This window comes from Sander lucioperca, chromosome 10 (genome assembly GCF_008315115.2).
Source record: "Sander lucioperca isolate FBNREF2018 chromosome 10, SLUC_FBN_1.2, whole genome shotgun sequence".
Lineage (NCBI taxonomy): Eukaryota > Metazoa > Chordata > Actinopteri > Perciformes > Percidae > Sander > Sander lucioperca.
Window position 1 is genome coordinate 3,881,719 of NC_050182.1, and position 14,766 is coordinate 3,896,484.

The following is a 14,766-nucleotide window of genomic DNA, read 5'->3' on the forward strand; positions in this document are numbered from 1 at the left end:
TGGACCGACAGTGATCTTGGAAATGAAGTGTACATGCACATACCAGGGGCAACACTCTTGCTACACATACACATATACACTAATGTTATGCTGTCTGACACACACAGGCAGATAAGAGCAAACATTCTTACTCCTACATACATGCATAAAAGAAATAAATATGTCAATAATATCCCTATCTATCTATCTATCTATCTATCTATCTATCTATCTATCTATCTATTTGTCTGTCTGTCTGTCTGTCTGTCTATAATTGTTTTTATTCAATCACAACAGCAGCAGTTATGAAGACATACAAGATGTCCAAATTTTCTTTAAAAAAGAAACAGTGGGGAGGAGGGTATTTAAATTGGCTACTGTGTCACAGCTCTCGAACAGCCCCTTTTTTCTACGCCCATGCACAATTATATTAAGTAGGGCCAATAGGAACAAAGAAGAGGCAGGACCGAGGCTCCACCTCTCCCCGAGTGCCTTCCTCTGAGCTTTTAGATGTACATAATCCCTGAGTTGACCCAGAAAATAGGCAGTCGTTTCAAGATCTGATGCGGCAGTCTTTGTGCACACCGTCCCCGCTTGAGCATGAAGCGTAACCCTGTGGAATATATACTGTAATTCAGAGGAGCTTTGCCTTACAGAGGAAAACTGTTTAAATAGACGGAGCCGAGGCAAAGTCGCGCAACTTTGTGAAAACGTAGCGGATACGGGTAAGTGATTTTATCGGATTTATTTGTTGGAGAAATTGGGGTTTTGGTCTGTGGTGGTCTCCGGGGCTGCTGCTCCATTGTTTGCATTCCCTTCTTTCAAACTCGAGATTATAAGCAAATTGATAATATTAGGCTACAGTGTACAAGATTATTGAATACAAACATTTAAACAAATCGGCACAAGGTAGTCGGAGAAAACCGAAGCCTTTGTTGAATGTATGCCTTGTTAGAAATGTGGTGATTCAGCTGTTGGGTGATGTTGCATGATGTCAGTGTTCTTTGTTGCAACCTTACGTGCGTAAAATGTAACAGATTTGTCTGCCTCAGCTGGCATGCAACATGGATGGGGTTTAAGCAATGCATTACGCGATGCACGCATTTTTCCTCCGTTTTGTCAACCCCTTCGTGCATGAATGAATCCGCATCTTAAACGCACCCAAACAATGTATGTTAACCTGTAATTCCGACCTGGGCGTCCATTCCTTGGCACAAAGAGGGGAGGCTTTAGGAGGACTAAACACACGAGCAAGATTTTCAGTGTTGGCAAAACTAGCGTGCAGATTTTTTTTTTTTTTACGGAAGCGTTTCGTTGGTTTAACTTGAGAGGTGGAATTGTGACATTACAAGGACAATTGTCTGTGTGTTTTCAGTGAAATTAATTGTGTGGTCACTGTAAGAGGAGTCAGTTGGCTGGGTATGCAATTGGTTTTAACCACAGCAATGTACAATTTCTTGTACTACACATGACACCGTCAACACAATGGCTGTGTATCTTAATAGTGATACTGGTTCAAATGGACCGCTACATATGCTCATGTCAGCCTTGATCCAGCTGCACCTCCCCATAAAATGTTTTTACTGCTTCCAAACATCTTGTCTGCCCTTTGCAATGTTCTAACAGTGTCTCCTCTCTTTTCATAGACAGGAGGCATGGCAGACCATCTCATGATGCCCATGAATCACAGCTCAGCGGGCGCCAGTATCCACGGCTACAGGATGGGCATGAACGGTGGCCTGCAGGCAGGTCACCAGCAGCATCCCAACCAGCAGGGCATGCGCGCGCTGCCCAATGGCCAGATGATGCACTATGGTGGTGCCCAGGCCAACATGGAGACCGCCATGAGGCAGCGACAGGGCATGGTGGGTGGACCCATGAATGGACAACTGAATGGGGGGCAGATGGGTCACCACCAGATGACATCTGGTAACATGATGTATAATGGCCCGCCCCAGCAGCAACAGCATCACCCGCAGCAGCATCACATGCATCCACAGCAGCACCAACAACAACAACAACAGCACCAGCAACAAGTCCAGCACCCGCAGCAGCAGCAGCACCCGCAGCAGCAACAGCACCCGCAGCAGCAACAGCACCCGCAGCAGCAACAGCACCCGCAGCAGCAACAGCACCCGCAACAGCAACAGCACCCGCAACAGCAACAGCAGTTCATGAATGGAGGGTTAACGTCCCAGCAGCTCATGGCCAGCATGCAGCTGCAAAAACTAAACACCCAGTACCATGGACACCCACTGGGGCCTATGGGTGGGAACCACATGGGGCCTGCGGCCCAGTACCGCATGAACCCAGCCCAGTTGGCTAACATGCAGCACATGGCCGGGCCGACACTGGCCCTGAACGGCATGGACGCAGATATGATTGATGAGGAGGTTCTGACCTCGCTGGTCATGGAGCTTGGCTTGGATCGGGTCCAGGAGCTGCCAGAACTCTTCCTGGGCCAAAATGAGTTTGACTTCATCTCAGACTTTGTCAGCAAACAGCAGCCCAGCACTGTTAGTTGCTGAGAGGACCCGATTTGCCAATGGGCGCAAATGGAGACAGAAGAGTGAGAATTGACCAGGGTGGATGAAGAGTGCTCATCTCTTCACTTTTTATTTCCTGAGCACCTCCCTGTACAACTAAGCCCAGTTGTGGCAAGCAGGATGCACAGAAGAGAACTCTGGATATCCACAGGGAACACACAGTGCTCGAGTCCCGCATGTTCTAGTGGCCAGAGGGTGGCTGCCTTCAAGGCCGAGTTCCACTTTTCCCATTTCCTGGACATGAATGTAATAAAGAAATGCTGAAATTCTTAAAAGCCACTCTGAACAATGCTATGACACTGTGTAGCCTCCAAGCCTGGACTCCAAGACAGTTTACCAGTACAAAGGTGTATTTATTTATTCCTATCTGAGAAAACTGATATAAAGAATAACCACCTTCTCCATTTTGGGAATCAAGTGGTTTTAATGATTTTTTTTTTCTGAGAGTAAGATAGGGGAGACAATTTAAATTAAGTTCTCTGCTCATGATTTTTTTTCCCTCATTCTATTTGGCCTAGAATTTAAATAAGCTCAGATGACAAGGTCATCTAAAAGAGAGCCTGGGTTTTCTATCATAAGTCAGGCACGATAGAAGTACAATGTTATCTCATTTGAATGGGAGCCTCATCAGATCTTTTGGTAAAGTGCTGCCTTTTTAGATGTGATGTTCTCAAAAATCTACTGCTTTTACTGTATGAAGCTGTATAACTCCAACATGTCCACACTGTTGTGTTCTATTGGAGATGTAGAACCGCCTTAATCACGCAGATTCTTATTTATTGTTTGTTTATATTGTCCCCTTTTTTGTGGTCAAGATGGGCGGGTGGTCTTTGTGAAGGGGGTTTTGAGGATCAATAAAGATGGCCTGGATAGAAATGTGGCCTGCTTTTCCATTCATTGCACAGTTCTTCCCCCAGGCAGTGGAGAGCTAGCTGAGTGCTTAAGTTAACCTGTGGGTGAAGGGAAACCTCAGCTAGGGATGGAAACGTTTAAAACAGATACACTATTTATGCTTTTTAAGAAGAACATACTCCAAATCTCCTGGGTTTTCAGCATCCTGTCTTTTCCTTTTTAATTTCCTATTTTCATTGCTAATAAGACCATTGATGTCACTGACAGGAACATGATTGATTTACGGTGAATGACATGTTTCTCTGCCGGTTAGCGAAAGAGGACTTATGTCCGTGTACATCTGACATGACATCTCGGGTAGTGATAGCCTAATGTGATTTACTATTCAACCTTTTATCTTGATGCTTATCTAAGCAAATGCCACACACTGGCATTATAGGTGGTAAGAATGTTTACCATAATGGCAGGATATTCATTCAGAGGTTGATGGGCTTTCAAAATCAGCATTTGAATAACACTGGTTTCTCTACAGCACAACAAACATTTGTTTCTTTTCTGTGTGTAAAGGGTAATGTGAGTGTGTGTGGTTGGGGGAGGTGAAAATGGCCAAAGAATGCTTACCTTGATGGGGGTTTAACTGACTTGAAGCTTGTAAGCCCGGACTTAAAGACAGTGCTGCTTTCCCCCAGCTCTCCCAGTGGATGATCAGAGAAACTACTGACTCTAAATAATAACAAATGACTTGTGCAAATTCAGAATAAACCCTCTCCTGTCTGACCTAAGCCACAGCTAGTTGGAGGAGTGAAACAATTTTCCTCATATACATAATTGCATTTATTATGAAATGAGGGTAAAGAGATTCTCTGCGGTGGCTGAGTTTGTTGGATTGTTTTGTGCCTGCGGGCTATGAAAATGCTTGATTGAGGTCATGTTGGGAATGTCATCACCATGTCTAGCTTTTCACATTGTCAACAAAGGCATCTTTAGTGAGTAACGAGGGGAAAATGAGAGCACTGTTGCTTGCAAACCAAGAATAGTGTTTGTTGATTGCTCAATTTTTGAGTCAACTCTGCTCTTAAAGCACCCTCATCTCCTCATTTATCCAATTGTGTTAAAGGCTGATGTGCTCAATTTGAAAAACGGTATCATGGATGATCCAAAATGAAACATCCTGGCCTGAATGCAGGCTTGTTTCAGAGAGTAGCTAAAGGGTGTGTGTGGATTTCCTTGGCTTTGCACTGTCAAGAGAATGGCTCATAAGTAGGCCAACAGCCTTGGCCCAGTGCCGATCTGGTGAGATGGTCTTCTGGTGTGTGGCACATTGGGGCATGCTGGCACACTGTCAGAACTCTGTCGCCTCATATATCTCATAATTGTATGCTGCACTGTGAGCTCCTTGTTTAGCCCCAATTAAATGCAGAGGTTTAGTTTCTTGATTGTGACTCCATAGACAAATGGTTAACTACGCTAAACAGCCCTGTTTGCTCTCCCAATCCCTTGTTATGACTGCTGCCTGCCTCATAGAGGCCAGTCTAGACGCATGCTAAGCAGGGTGGGACACTCAGAGACGTTTACAGTTACTACTGTTCTTCTTATTCTCTTGTTTTCAGCCCACCCACCGCAACTGCTCAATAGAACACTGTCTTCCTGTGGCAGCTTGCCGGTTTCTCAATATAAGTCAGAGACCAAAAGCCACATTCTGATAGAGGCAAAGTGAAAGAGACAAGACATAAGAAAGAGGGTGAGAGAAAAATGTAAGGATCTCTCCCGTTTACAACTAGAAATTAGGTGGAGGGATTTTTTTCTTCTAGTCCTCGGGGATTTCTTACCTGGGTTTTCCCACAACACTTTTATGATTCCATTTAAAACCCCTTCAATAAACATCACACGAGGTAGGCTAAATGCAATCTAGGTGACATTCCTCTCTTCTGCCACATATCTTTAGATGAACTGTATATGTCCATGCATTGAGCACTATCTAGTTGTCTTTTTCCAGGCTTTGGTCCAGCTGGTGCCAAGCCTGAGCTCATGGTAATCTCAGGCCCTAGCGCCAGTGATGGATAGGTGGTCATTTGCTGTTGTCACGCATGGCTAGGTCTTCACATGCACACACACACACACACACACACACACACACACTCACTCACAGCATCAGCACACAACCTGATCAAACAGGCTAACAGGGATACCTCAATATCAGTGTGGAGTCAGGGGAAGATAAAGGATTTATGTCGCATCTCTGGTCATTGTGATCCTTACACATGTTGGTAGATTATGGTGGATCCATTATTGGTGTAAATGAGAAACTCCCATGAGTGATAGTACATCCAGAAAATATTAATTTATAAAGACGTACTAGAAATGTGTCATTTCCAAACAGTATGACTAAGCTGAGCGTTACCTTTCATTGGAGTGCTAATTCTGGGATATTGAAAAAGAACCCCCGCAGTGTGAATAACTATAAGCGAAGATTGCAATACACAATGGAAGTGAGATTTATTTATTGACAACAGGGGGCATGTTTCTATCGCTGTGTGTGAATATGGTGAGAAGAGGGCACGTTTTAACTTGTCTGCTCCAACAAAAAAGTTCGGAGGTTTTTGGCATTGTGTGTGTGTGTGTGTGTTTCATTCAGTGGACATGTTGCTCAAGCTGAACTTTCTAGCTGAATAGTCATCTTGTATCTCCACCTGACATGCACTCCTATTGGATGCTACTCTTCTCTCTCCTTGCGTCAACTTCCCATCACAAAAACACTTAACATAGCACAGATATTTCAATGCAACAGGCTTTCTCTGGAAAACATCAGTTGTTGCACTGTTGTATTCTGCTCGTGGGCTTTTAGTAAAGCCCCGCATCTTCTGAGCAACAAAACCTTTCCTCTTTCTCACACGAGGGGGAAAAAGCAATATAATCACATCACACTTGTTTCTCAGAGCCACATAGTTTAGCTGTGTCACAGTAGTTTTCCATATGATCCTGCTGAGGAGGCTTTTAAATGCAGCCGTGTACCTTGTGCAGAGGTAAGTTGCTGATTTTGGCATGTCGGGGCAGGTGACCTAGAGGTTGCCTAGTGACTAGCACCTCCTCTTCCGACCCACCTCCCCAAATCTGGGGTTGAATGGTTTGCCAGCTCTTTGAAGTCGAAGGAGGGGGTGTAAATAATTTATTTTCCTGCACACAGCTGACACTTCTCCGTCGAGCCGGCTCAAACACACCGAGGTGTCCCAACAATGTCTAACGGTGGTAAATATTTAAGGGTTGTGTGATTTACACGGTTGAGCCAAACTGAGCAGAGCTGCAGCTTTGCAACAGTGGCAGAAAGTTAACCTTAGTGTCAGCACATACCCAGTAGAGCTGGTCCCTTGTTAAAATGTTTGTTAGTTTGTTAACAGCATGGATTACCAGATGGAAAGGGTTTTTTTTATCACGTGATTCAGACTAATTCAGTCATGGAAATAAGCTTAGATTGCCTCTCAAACTCCTTTTTATTGTTGCTATTTTACAGTTTGTGTCAAAACCTGCCAAGCAGATTACAAGGACATAGTAACATTTAACTGCAACATTTGTGCAATGTAATACAATCCAAAACAATATGACCCTCTTGAAGCTTAAACGCTGACAGTGTGTCAGTAATGGAGCTGCAACGATTAATCGCTTCAATAATTAGTGGTCAACTATTAAATTAATCTCAAACTATTTTGATAATCGATTCAAATTCTTTGAAAATCTCTGATTCCAGCTTCTTAAATGTGAATATTTTCTAGTTTCGACACTCACTCTATGACAATGAACTGAATATCTTTGAGTTGCGGACAAAACAAGACATCTGAGGACGTCATCTTGGGCTTTGGAAAACACTGACATTTTTCACCATTTTGTAGACCAAACAACAAATCCATTAATCGAGAAAATAACTGACAGATTAATCGACAATGAATATAATCGTTTGTTGCGGCCCTAGTCAGCAAGATATTCTTGTCATGACACCTTACTGTACAATATAATATAGAGGCGAATCTGACAGTCTCAATAAAGATTGAACATCATAACCTTCACAAAGGTATTATTTTGTTGCAAGGCTTTTTTCAGAAGTCCATACTATTGTGTTCACCTCCTGTACTGACAGTTTTATTTGCCTCAGGCTCGTTTAACGTGAGCAGGCGAATTATGTTGGCTTGCCCGGGAGGAGTTACAGGTTTGTAGGTTAGAATAGAGTGAAACAGTATTAGCACAGGCTATGTTCTGTACACAGTGTCTTTGTGAGCAGAGCTTTAAGCCTGCGTGCTAATCTGGTGACAGTGGCAAGCACATGCGACCAAAGAGAGTAACAGGCTATAGGCTGGGGGGTGGAATTAATACAAGAGCAGTTCTTGTGAGGCTTTACAAGTGCTATCTTGCCAGTGAAATCTCCCACTGTAATATCCACCGTGATATCAATGTGTTAATGCCAAGAAAAACCACACACGTCATATTCACCTGTGTATTCGTTGGTTTTTGCGTATGTTTATGTGTAATCCCTGCTTTTTATTTTATTGCAATCGTGGATAGATAATACCCACGCAGCCGTGTGACCAACATTTTCCTTGTAGGAAAATCCTGACATTAGCCGGCCCATACCATCTGCAGGCACCAGGCTGACAGGGTAAGCGTGTTGGGGTGAGGGCTGTCAAGTTCTGTCAAGTTGTCATCGTTCTTAGCAGATTTCTCCAAATCAAAAGTCACTAGAGACAAGCAAGCAAAGCATGTCAGCAGCCTCATTTATAGAAGGTAATGAAATCAGATTTTAGAAAGATTTGTAACTATACCTGGCCTACAGGTGTCATGTATTATAACATACGTAAAAAGGCTTTGGGTGTACATCCCTGAGATGTTATTGTTTCTCTGATGTGTGATCACATTTTCCTTTCGCATCCCTCATTATTTGGTTATATAAACCCTCAGAAGTTTATACTCACTGCATTGTGAAATAATACATTTGAAAGATATAACATATATAATACTGATAGACTATAATATAGAAATAATAAACCGTAATCAGCGACAGATGGTTCATATCCGGAGTAACAGAAGTGTGGTCGTCCCAACTCTTGAAGCATTTAGATAACGCACTTAATGCACAATCTGGAAACATGATCCAAAGAGCAACCTGACAAAGAAATTCAAGTAGTCTTTTATAACTGAGGGCTTCACAGACACACCAAGACCTGAGGCCAGCAGTACCATCACCCCAGAGCACCTCAACTCTCAGCCCAACAACATGCTGGGAATTCTGGTTTCAGCTGGAAAGTAGTGGACTGAACACCTTATTTTTGTATCGTTTCTCTCTAACTGCCCGCACTTGTTTTCAGAGTACAACCAGACTGTCTCTACAAAGAATATGGTATTTCCATACCAGAGCATGACACCTGAAGCAAAGACCCGAGAAAGTCGTTTTTTCTTCTTACAGTTATGACTGATCTGCAAGCCCGCAAAACTTCCTTTCATACATACTGAAACTGTCTCGCTGCTCTATTTAGTGTATGACAAAGACAGGGCAAAGACAGTGGATGACTCAGGAGCCCTGCACAGCATTGTTGGTAAATATAAGAGGCTGAATTTCCCCAAAGTACCTAATATGTCATAACAATTAAGATAATCTATCTTGCCTCTATGTTTTCAGACAACCCAATCAGTCATGTTGAATATTCACCATACCATTCACAATACTTAAAAGACCTCTGCCTGTTGCAATATCAGCAACACAAGAATGGCGCCCGATAAAAATCACACTGTAGTGTTAGGTGCTAAAGTAAAAACTCACTTCACAAACACAATATGCAACACAAGGAGCTGTTATTTCTAGAAATAGCACTGGCTTCATGCACAACACTTTGGCTACTATTACACATCAACAAGCACAGGCATCAGCCACGAGCTCGGAGCTTGTCACATGTGCCTGAGCAGCACAGATTGAGAGAATGTGTCATATGCTCACACACAGAGAAATGCATTCATACTCATCCATGTCAGTTAGAATCAGTGGGTTTGGTCACTGTTTTCAACCTTACGTGATGTGTTCCTGTTTTCACTAGGAGGATGTGGTTAGATTTTCTGTCTTGTGCTGAGTTGCTTCAGTAGACACAAGTCATTTTTCGCCCACAAGCCTAATAGCCCACTCGTGTACTGACACAAACAATGACAGCAACATTTACCAGACACAGCATGAACAATAGGTTGACATAATCATAAAAGACAGGTTTGTTAAATAATGGAAAATACATGAATTACAGCAATACAGGAGAAATACTGACAACGGAGCAACCCAGTAATAACAACCATATGAAGAAATCTTCTACGTGATGTAGAAATATCACTGGGTGATCATGCTGAGTCTACCAGATGGAGATATGGCCACCCATGGCAGTGCATGTCAGTGAGTCCCAAGCAGAAACAGCAAGGAGAGAGGACTGCAAACAGGTAGAAGAGGCTGTGCTGCCCCCTGTTGGTGAACTAGTGTCACTACATTTAAAAAAAAACAAACAGTAAATGGCACTAAATGTATTTTTCAAAATCAAATTATTAATTAATAACTTTAACCCAGTAGTTGGCATATAATAAGTCTATCTGAAAAGGTCAGGCACAAAAATATTGTACTGATTAAAATAACAAGTGAACATCAATTTATGTAGTGAAAACAAGATCACAAATTGTGCCTTAAAAGGTTGATGTTGCAGAGCAAAAAGCACAGAAAAAAAAGAATAAAACCAACTTTTGAATTATTATATATTTATTGAACAATGTTAAGTATGATAGGGCTCTCCACGTAGGAACTCTAATAATATAGTATAAAAATTAAAAAAGTACAAATAACAAAGACAAGACAAGGCATTGTAAACAACATTCAGAATAAGAATAAAGAAACTGATTTCCTTATGGCAGTATTGTCAGATAAAGTGTTTTTTTTCTTTCTTTCATAAAGCGTGTTTCTCCTCCTCACTATTAATATTGTCGTAGTTGCAAAATCGTGCCTCAAACTGAGACGTTAACCAGAAGCATTCCCAAGTAACGGGGATGAGAGTAGTGTTTTCTTTTCTTCCTTTAGGGTTCTTTTAGCATATCCAACACAAACCGTTGAACAAGGCAAAAATACAAGTCCATATAGCCATGAAGTACAAAATATGAAATGTACAAAATAAATGTAACATAATAAAAGCCGGCCAAAAAGCCTTTTACAGTTAAAATGGCCACATATAACTTCAAGTTGTACTGAAATGCAAAACAGATGGCGGACAAGTCGGTGATCCTACGTATCCCATGCTGCCTTAGGGCTGGATTGTGCTACACAAAATAAACATTCCTCATTGGATGAGGCCAGGACAGGGGTATGTAATACCAGATATGGTGGTCTGATGGAAGTTGCTACATGTAAATGGTCAGTATATGTCCAATATGCAATGCATGACATACTGATCTTAGAACAGGGAGATGAGGTTGGAGTTCAATCCTTTGGAAGGCTACGGCTGGTCGGCTGACCTCCTCAAGCCCGTTTGAGCTTGTCGATATGGAAGGTGAGTTTGAGGGCGGGGCCCAGCTTCAAGCCCATGTATTTCATCATCATGTCACTACGCAGCAACAGGAGGGCTTTCCCGTCAATCTCCTGTAGCAGAGAGATCGAGGGAAAATTGAAAGACTTTTTTTTAGCAAAGCTATCCACCAAGTTAAACACAAATCAATGTCTAGTGTAATAAGTCTAATAAATTGAAATGTTCTAATGCAGAATATAGTTATTCTAAGCATCTTTACCATTATGGTAGAATACATACATGTTTTCTGAAAAGGTCAGCATGAGGTGCCAGCACTGGGTCGATATCTCTGATATACTGCCTGACATCTTCCACTGTCCACAGGTTGGGGTCCTGGCCACTCGGCCTCGGGCTGTCCCGGAAACTACCTGAGCCTGAAAGTGCAATCCATGAAGACAGTCAATTCATTGGGTATTTCATCGGTCTATTATGTTACTTACATCTTTCGCAATTAATGATTAACTCACCAAGCACTATAATAGACTCTAGCTTGTAATAACATGTTGATAATGGGCCAATTTAAATTTAACCTGTCAAATAAATCAGACATCTGCTAGTCACTGCTACCTGTGCTGATATGATGAAGTTGTAAGTTGTATTGGTTAAAACCTACTTACATTTGAGTCAATATGATTCTTCTGATTTTAAGGTGCGCGTTTAGACAGACAACAGCACTGCGTGGAAAAAGCTCATTCATTTGAATGGGGCGTTTCCGGCGACGCAGCAGAAGTGCCAATGCAGAGGGCTCCAGCCAAATAAAAAGCAGGGTCATCATCCGTCAAAGTGCTATGTCAATTAAATATGAGCGAACACAGAGTCCTGGTAGATTACTCTGTAAGGTAACGCTGTATTTCAACAGGTTACGTCTCGATCTTCGCAATGAAAGAAATGATTGTTGACATGCTTTCAGAGAAATTCTGTGTCAGAGTATTTTATCATTTTACTAATATATTTAGTGTCTGACAAGCCTTCAAACACCTTTCCAGTCTCTTGCCGTTTTAAAAAATATATATAAATACAGGGCAGCTTTTGGTTTGATCACCCACTTGGGAGCATTACAACCGCTACACTGAAGTATGTGCAAACGCAGACAGCGTTTCCTGTATCAGTGTCTCTTCCTACCTGTGGAGTTGTTGTGATGCAGCAGCTTGGAGGGAGACCTCAGGCTGGGAGTTTGTACCGTAGAGTTTGGAGACAGAGGGCTCTTCTTTAAGTGCTCTGACGCCACAACACTCTTCTCCATGAAGGACTCACCTGAGGACAATGAACACAGAAGACTCACCAGGGAGATGAAAAAACACATAGATGCTTAAACATGACCAAAGTAACAAAAGGGACCACCAGCCCCCCCTCAAAAAAACTAATATATATATATATATATATATATATATATATATATATATATATATATAGGGTATACAGTGATTAAAATGCTACTTGCACAACGTGTCTTATTCTCATGATATATTTCACAGAAATATGCCTGTAACCCTCAGAAATTATGACAGTGATTTGAGTTTGTGTTCTAGCCTTCTGGAAAAGTTGAAGGCCATTTTAATATAAGGGGGATATTACCCTTTTACATAAATCTCTTCAAATATTCCATTTACTTAATTAAAATCTAAGGAAATTGAAAGACAATTAAATGATTAACCTCCTGTCCCAGAACTTAATACGACTTACTCCTGAGCCAAGGGCTTCTTCTGTTTTACTACCTCCTTTTATATGATTATATAAGGCTTTACTGGACAACTTAGAGCAGTCGCTTATTAGAATTAAATGTCCTACATAAAACGTGGTGCAGCATTAGAGCTGAGAGCCACTGATTATTTGAACAAATACTAATACACTTGAGTGGAATGCTTGTTTAATCACTGAAACCCTTTGATTTGTGTAAGGTACTTCTTTTTTAATTCACCAATAAATAAAAATACTATCGAAAGGCATTAAAACCAAACTGAAGTTTACTAGCAAGGAGCAGCAGCATATACTTTGTTTCAGCAATGCACAAAGTAGATATGGTAAAATTCAGGCACCTGCCACATCTATCTAATGTAAGGATGAACAACAGCTAATCCTCCAATATATAGGAGAAATATTACTGTTCTAATAGTGGAATCAAATCCAGTCATTAAAAGTGATATATTAGGGGTAAGTGAACTTATCAGAAAATCCAACTATGTGGTACTGACATTGTTCTTTGTTGTTCTTTTCTGAATATAAACAAGCAGAAAATCGTGCCTTTTTATAATTAATGAGGTACAGGAATGAGGTCCAGGGTAGAGAAAAAAGAAAAAATGACAACAATCACAAAAGTAACATACCATCAGTGGAGTGCCGGGGGATTTTGGCTAGTTTCTGAGGCAGTGAAATGTTGTAGTCCTGAAGGAACCGCTTGGTGCCTCGGCCCGGGCCCGTCGTTAGGCTGTCTCCAAAACTTCTCCTCTCTAAAAACCAGCACATATGCAGGAACAAGCCACAAATGAATCATGATACCGGTAGAGGTGAGAAAGGTTCAGATAAGTGGATCAGACTGTATATCATTTGGTTACACTCTTATTTTTGTCAAAAGAGTCTGAATGGAAATATAGAACCTGTCAAAGTACAGTAAATTTGGTTTGCGTCAGTGAATACTATGGTATGTATCATGTTTTACGATTAATCAATTAATTAATGACTTTAGAAAACTAAAATGCATCAGTAAGAATACACACTGTAATAGTTTAACCCTGTACATGACCACACTAGGTTTTGATGAATGATAGAAGGCTATCTACAGCATTAACAACAAACAATCATCACAGCAATAAACAGCACAAAAATACAAAATACAAAAATACACTTTTAAATAATGGTTGTAAAGCTGGTAGCCAACAAAATGTTTTTTACGTCTGCTTTATCTTGTTGCCAAGAAATCTAAACTCTAAGCATGGCACAAGTTATTTGCCTTTTGTACAGCAGTGTTAAAAACACACTGTGCAGATACTCAGGGGAGGCACACCTCCCTTGAGTATTTACAAGATTTGTTTCTTAGAAGGTCACTGCCAATATCTCCACATGACTAAGGCAGACAAGACTTTCTTTTGCTGTAGGGAGTTTTTAATCTAAAACACAAACAATGAAAAAAAACCAATACTGGTGCCCTTAAAGATGATCCATATTGGAGGCACTCGGTGTAAACAACTGAACGGAGTACAATGGAGTATTGTGCGCTTTGGATACTTTAAGTGAATGTAGCCATGTCTAAACAACAGAAAAGCTCATCAAAACGTGTCCAAGATGCAAAGGCATATAGGGAAGGACTTGGACCACAAGAAAAGGTGCGATATTTTGAGAAATTACGGTTTATTGGCAGTGCAGATCCCTACAAGTTGGCTCCCTCTTCTTGGATCCATGACGACCCGGTGATTCTTCCTTCAGTTGCACATCCCAATATAGTCAACTACCTGGTTTTCTCGCCAAGCCCATACACAGCGGAAGACCTTAAATCCTACAAAGGTTTGGACCAGATGGTGTGTGGATGGGTGAGGGAGACGCCGTACCAAGTCATTAACGACCGTTGTTTGTGAAGGCCAAAGTAAGTAATGCAATAACGTCTTTAATCAACCTAACCTTAACTGTATGATATAATTGCGACACTTAAGGTGTAGCCAAGTGACTCTCAATAGTTTTTTTTTCATTTCAAAGACTGAACAAGACAGATTTGTCCCTCGTAGATCCTGGTTGAGCTTTGCCAACCTCAAGCGCCTCCTTTCCTCTGATAACTTCTGGCATTCCTCTCCCTGGTTTTTAATAACTTTTGGAAGTCGATAATATTTCGAATG

The 14,766-nt window shown here is 41.4% G+C and overlaps 2 protein-coding genes across 7 annotated transcripts in view; one reads left to right on the top strand and one right to left on the bottom strand.

Annotated features, from left to right (window-relative positions):
- The first annotated feature begins 432 nt into the window (after nucleotides 1-432).
- cited4b (Cbp/p300-interacting transactivator, with Glu/Asp-rich carboxy-terminal domain, 4b) lies at nucleotides 433-3,405 on the top strand. 2 transcript variants are annotated; one of them, XM_036006409.1, is made up of 3 exons: nucleotides 433-704; nucleotides 1,626-2,087; nucleotides 2,121-3,405. In XM_036006409.1, exons 2-3 carry the CDS (start codon nucleotides 1,635-1,637, stop codon nucleotides 2,505-2,507), a joined length of 840 nt encoding a protein of 279 aa, XP_035862302.1. In that variant the 5' UTR covers nucleotides 433-704; nucleotides 1,626-1,634; the 3' UTR covers nucleotides 2,508-3,405. The 2 variants fall into 2 exon arrangements, with proteins under 2 accessions (XP_035862302.1, XP_031145114.1); XM_031289254.2 differs by having other exon boundaries at nucleotides 1,626-3,405.
- A 6,823-nt stretch (nucleotides 3,406-10,228) lies between these two features.
- Nucleotides 10,229-14,766, bottom strand: part of LOC116042856 (polycomb protein SCMH1) — a 73,129-nt gene continuing 68,591 nt past the window's right edge. For all 5 annotated transcript variants that reach the window (XM_031289274.2, XM_031289291.2, XM_031289264.2 and 2 more), the window contains 4 exons: nucleotides 13,267-13,389; nucleotides 12,065-12,196; nucleotides 11,183-11,316; nucleotides 10,229-11,016 (listed from right to left, as the gene is read on the bottom strand). In XM_031289274.2, the coding sequence (XP_031145134.1) occupies nucleotides 10,897-11,016; nucleotides 11,183-11,316; nucleotides 12,065-12,196; nucleotides 13,267-13,389 (509 nt within the window). In that variant the 3' untranslated portion in view covers nucleotides 10,229-10,896. The remainder of the gene's footprint in view (nucleotides 11,017-11,182; nucleotides 11,317-12,064; nucleotides 12,197-13,266; nucleotides 13,390-14,766) is intronic.

What these genes read in the sequence shown, in the direction of transcription:
- cited4b (XM_031289254.2), top strand. Translation starts at nt 1,635, where the DNA reads ATGGCAGACCATCTCATGATGCCCATGAATCACAGCTCAGCGGGCGCC.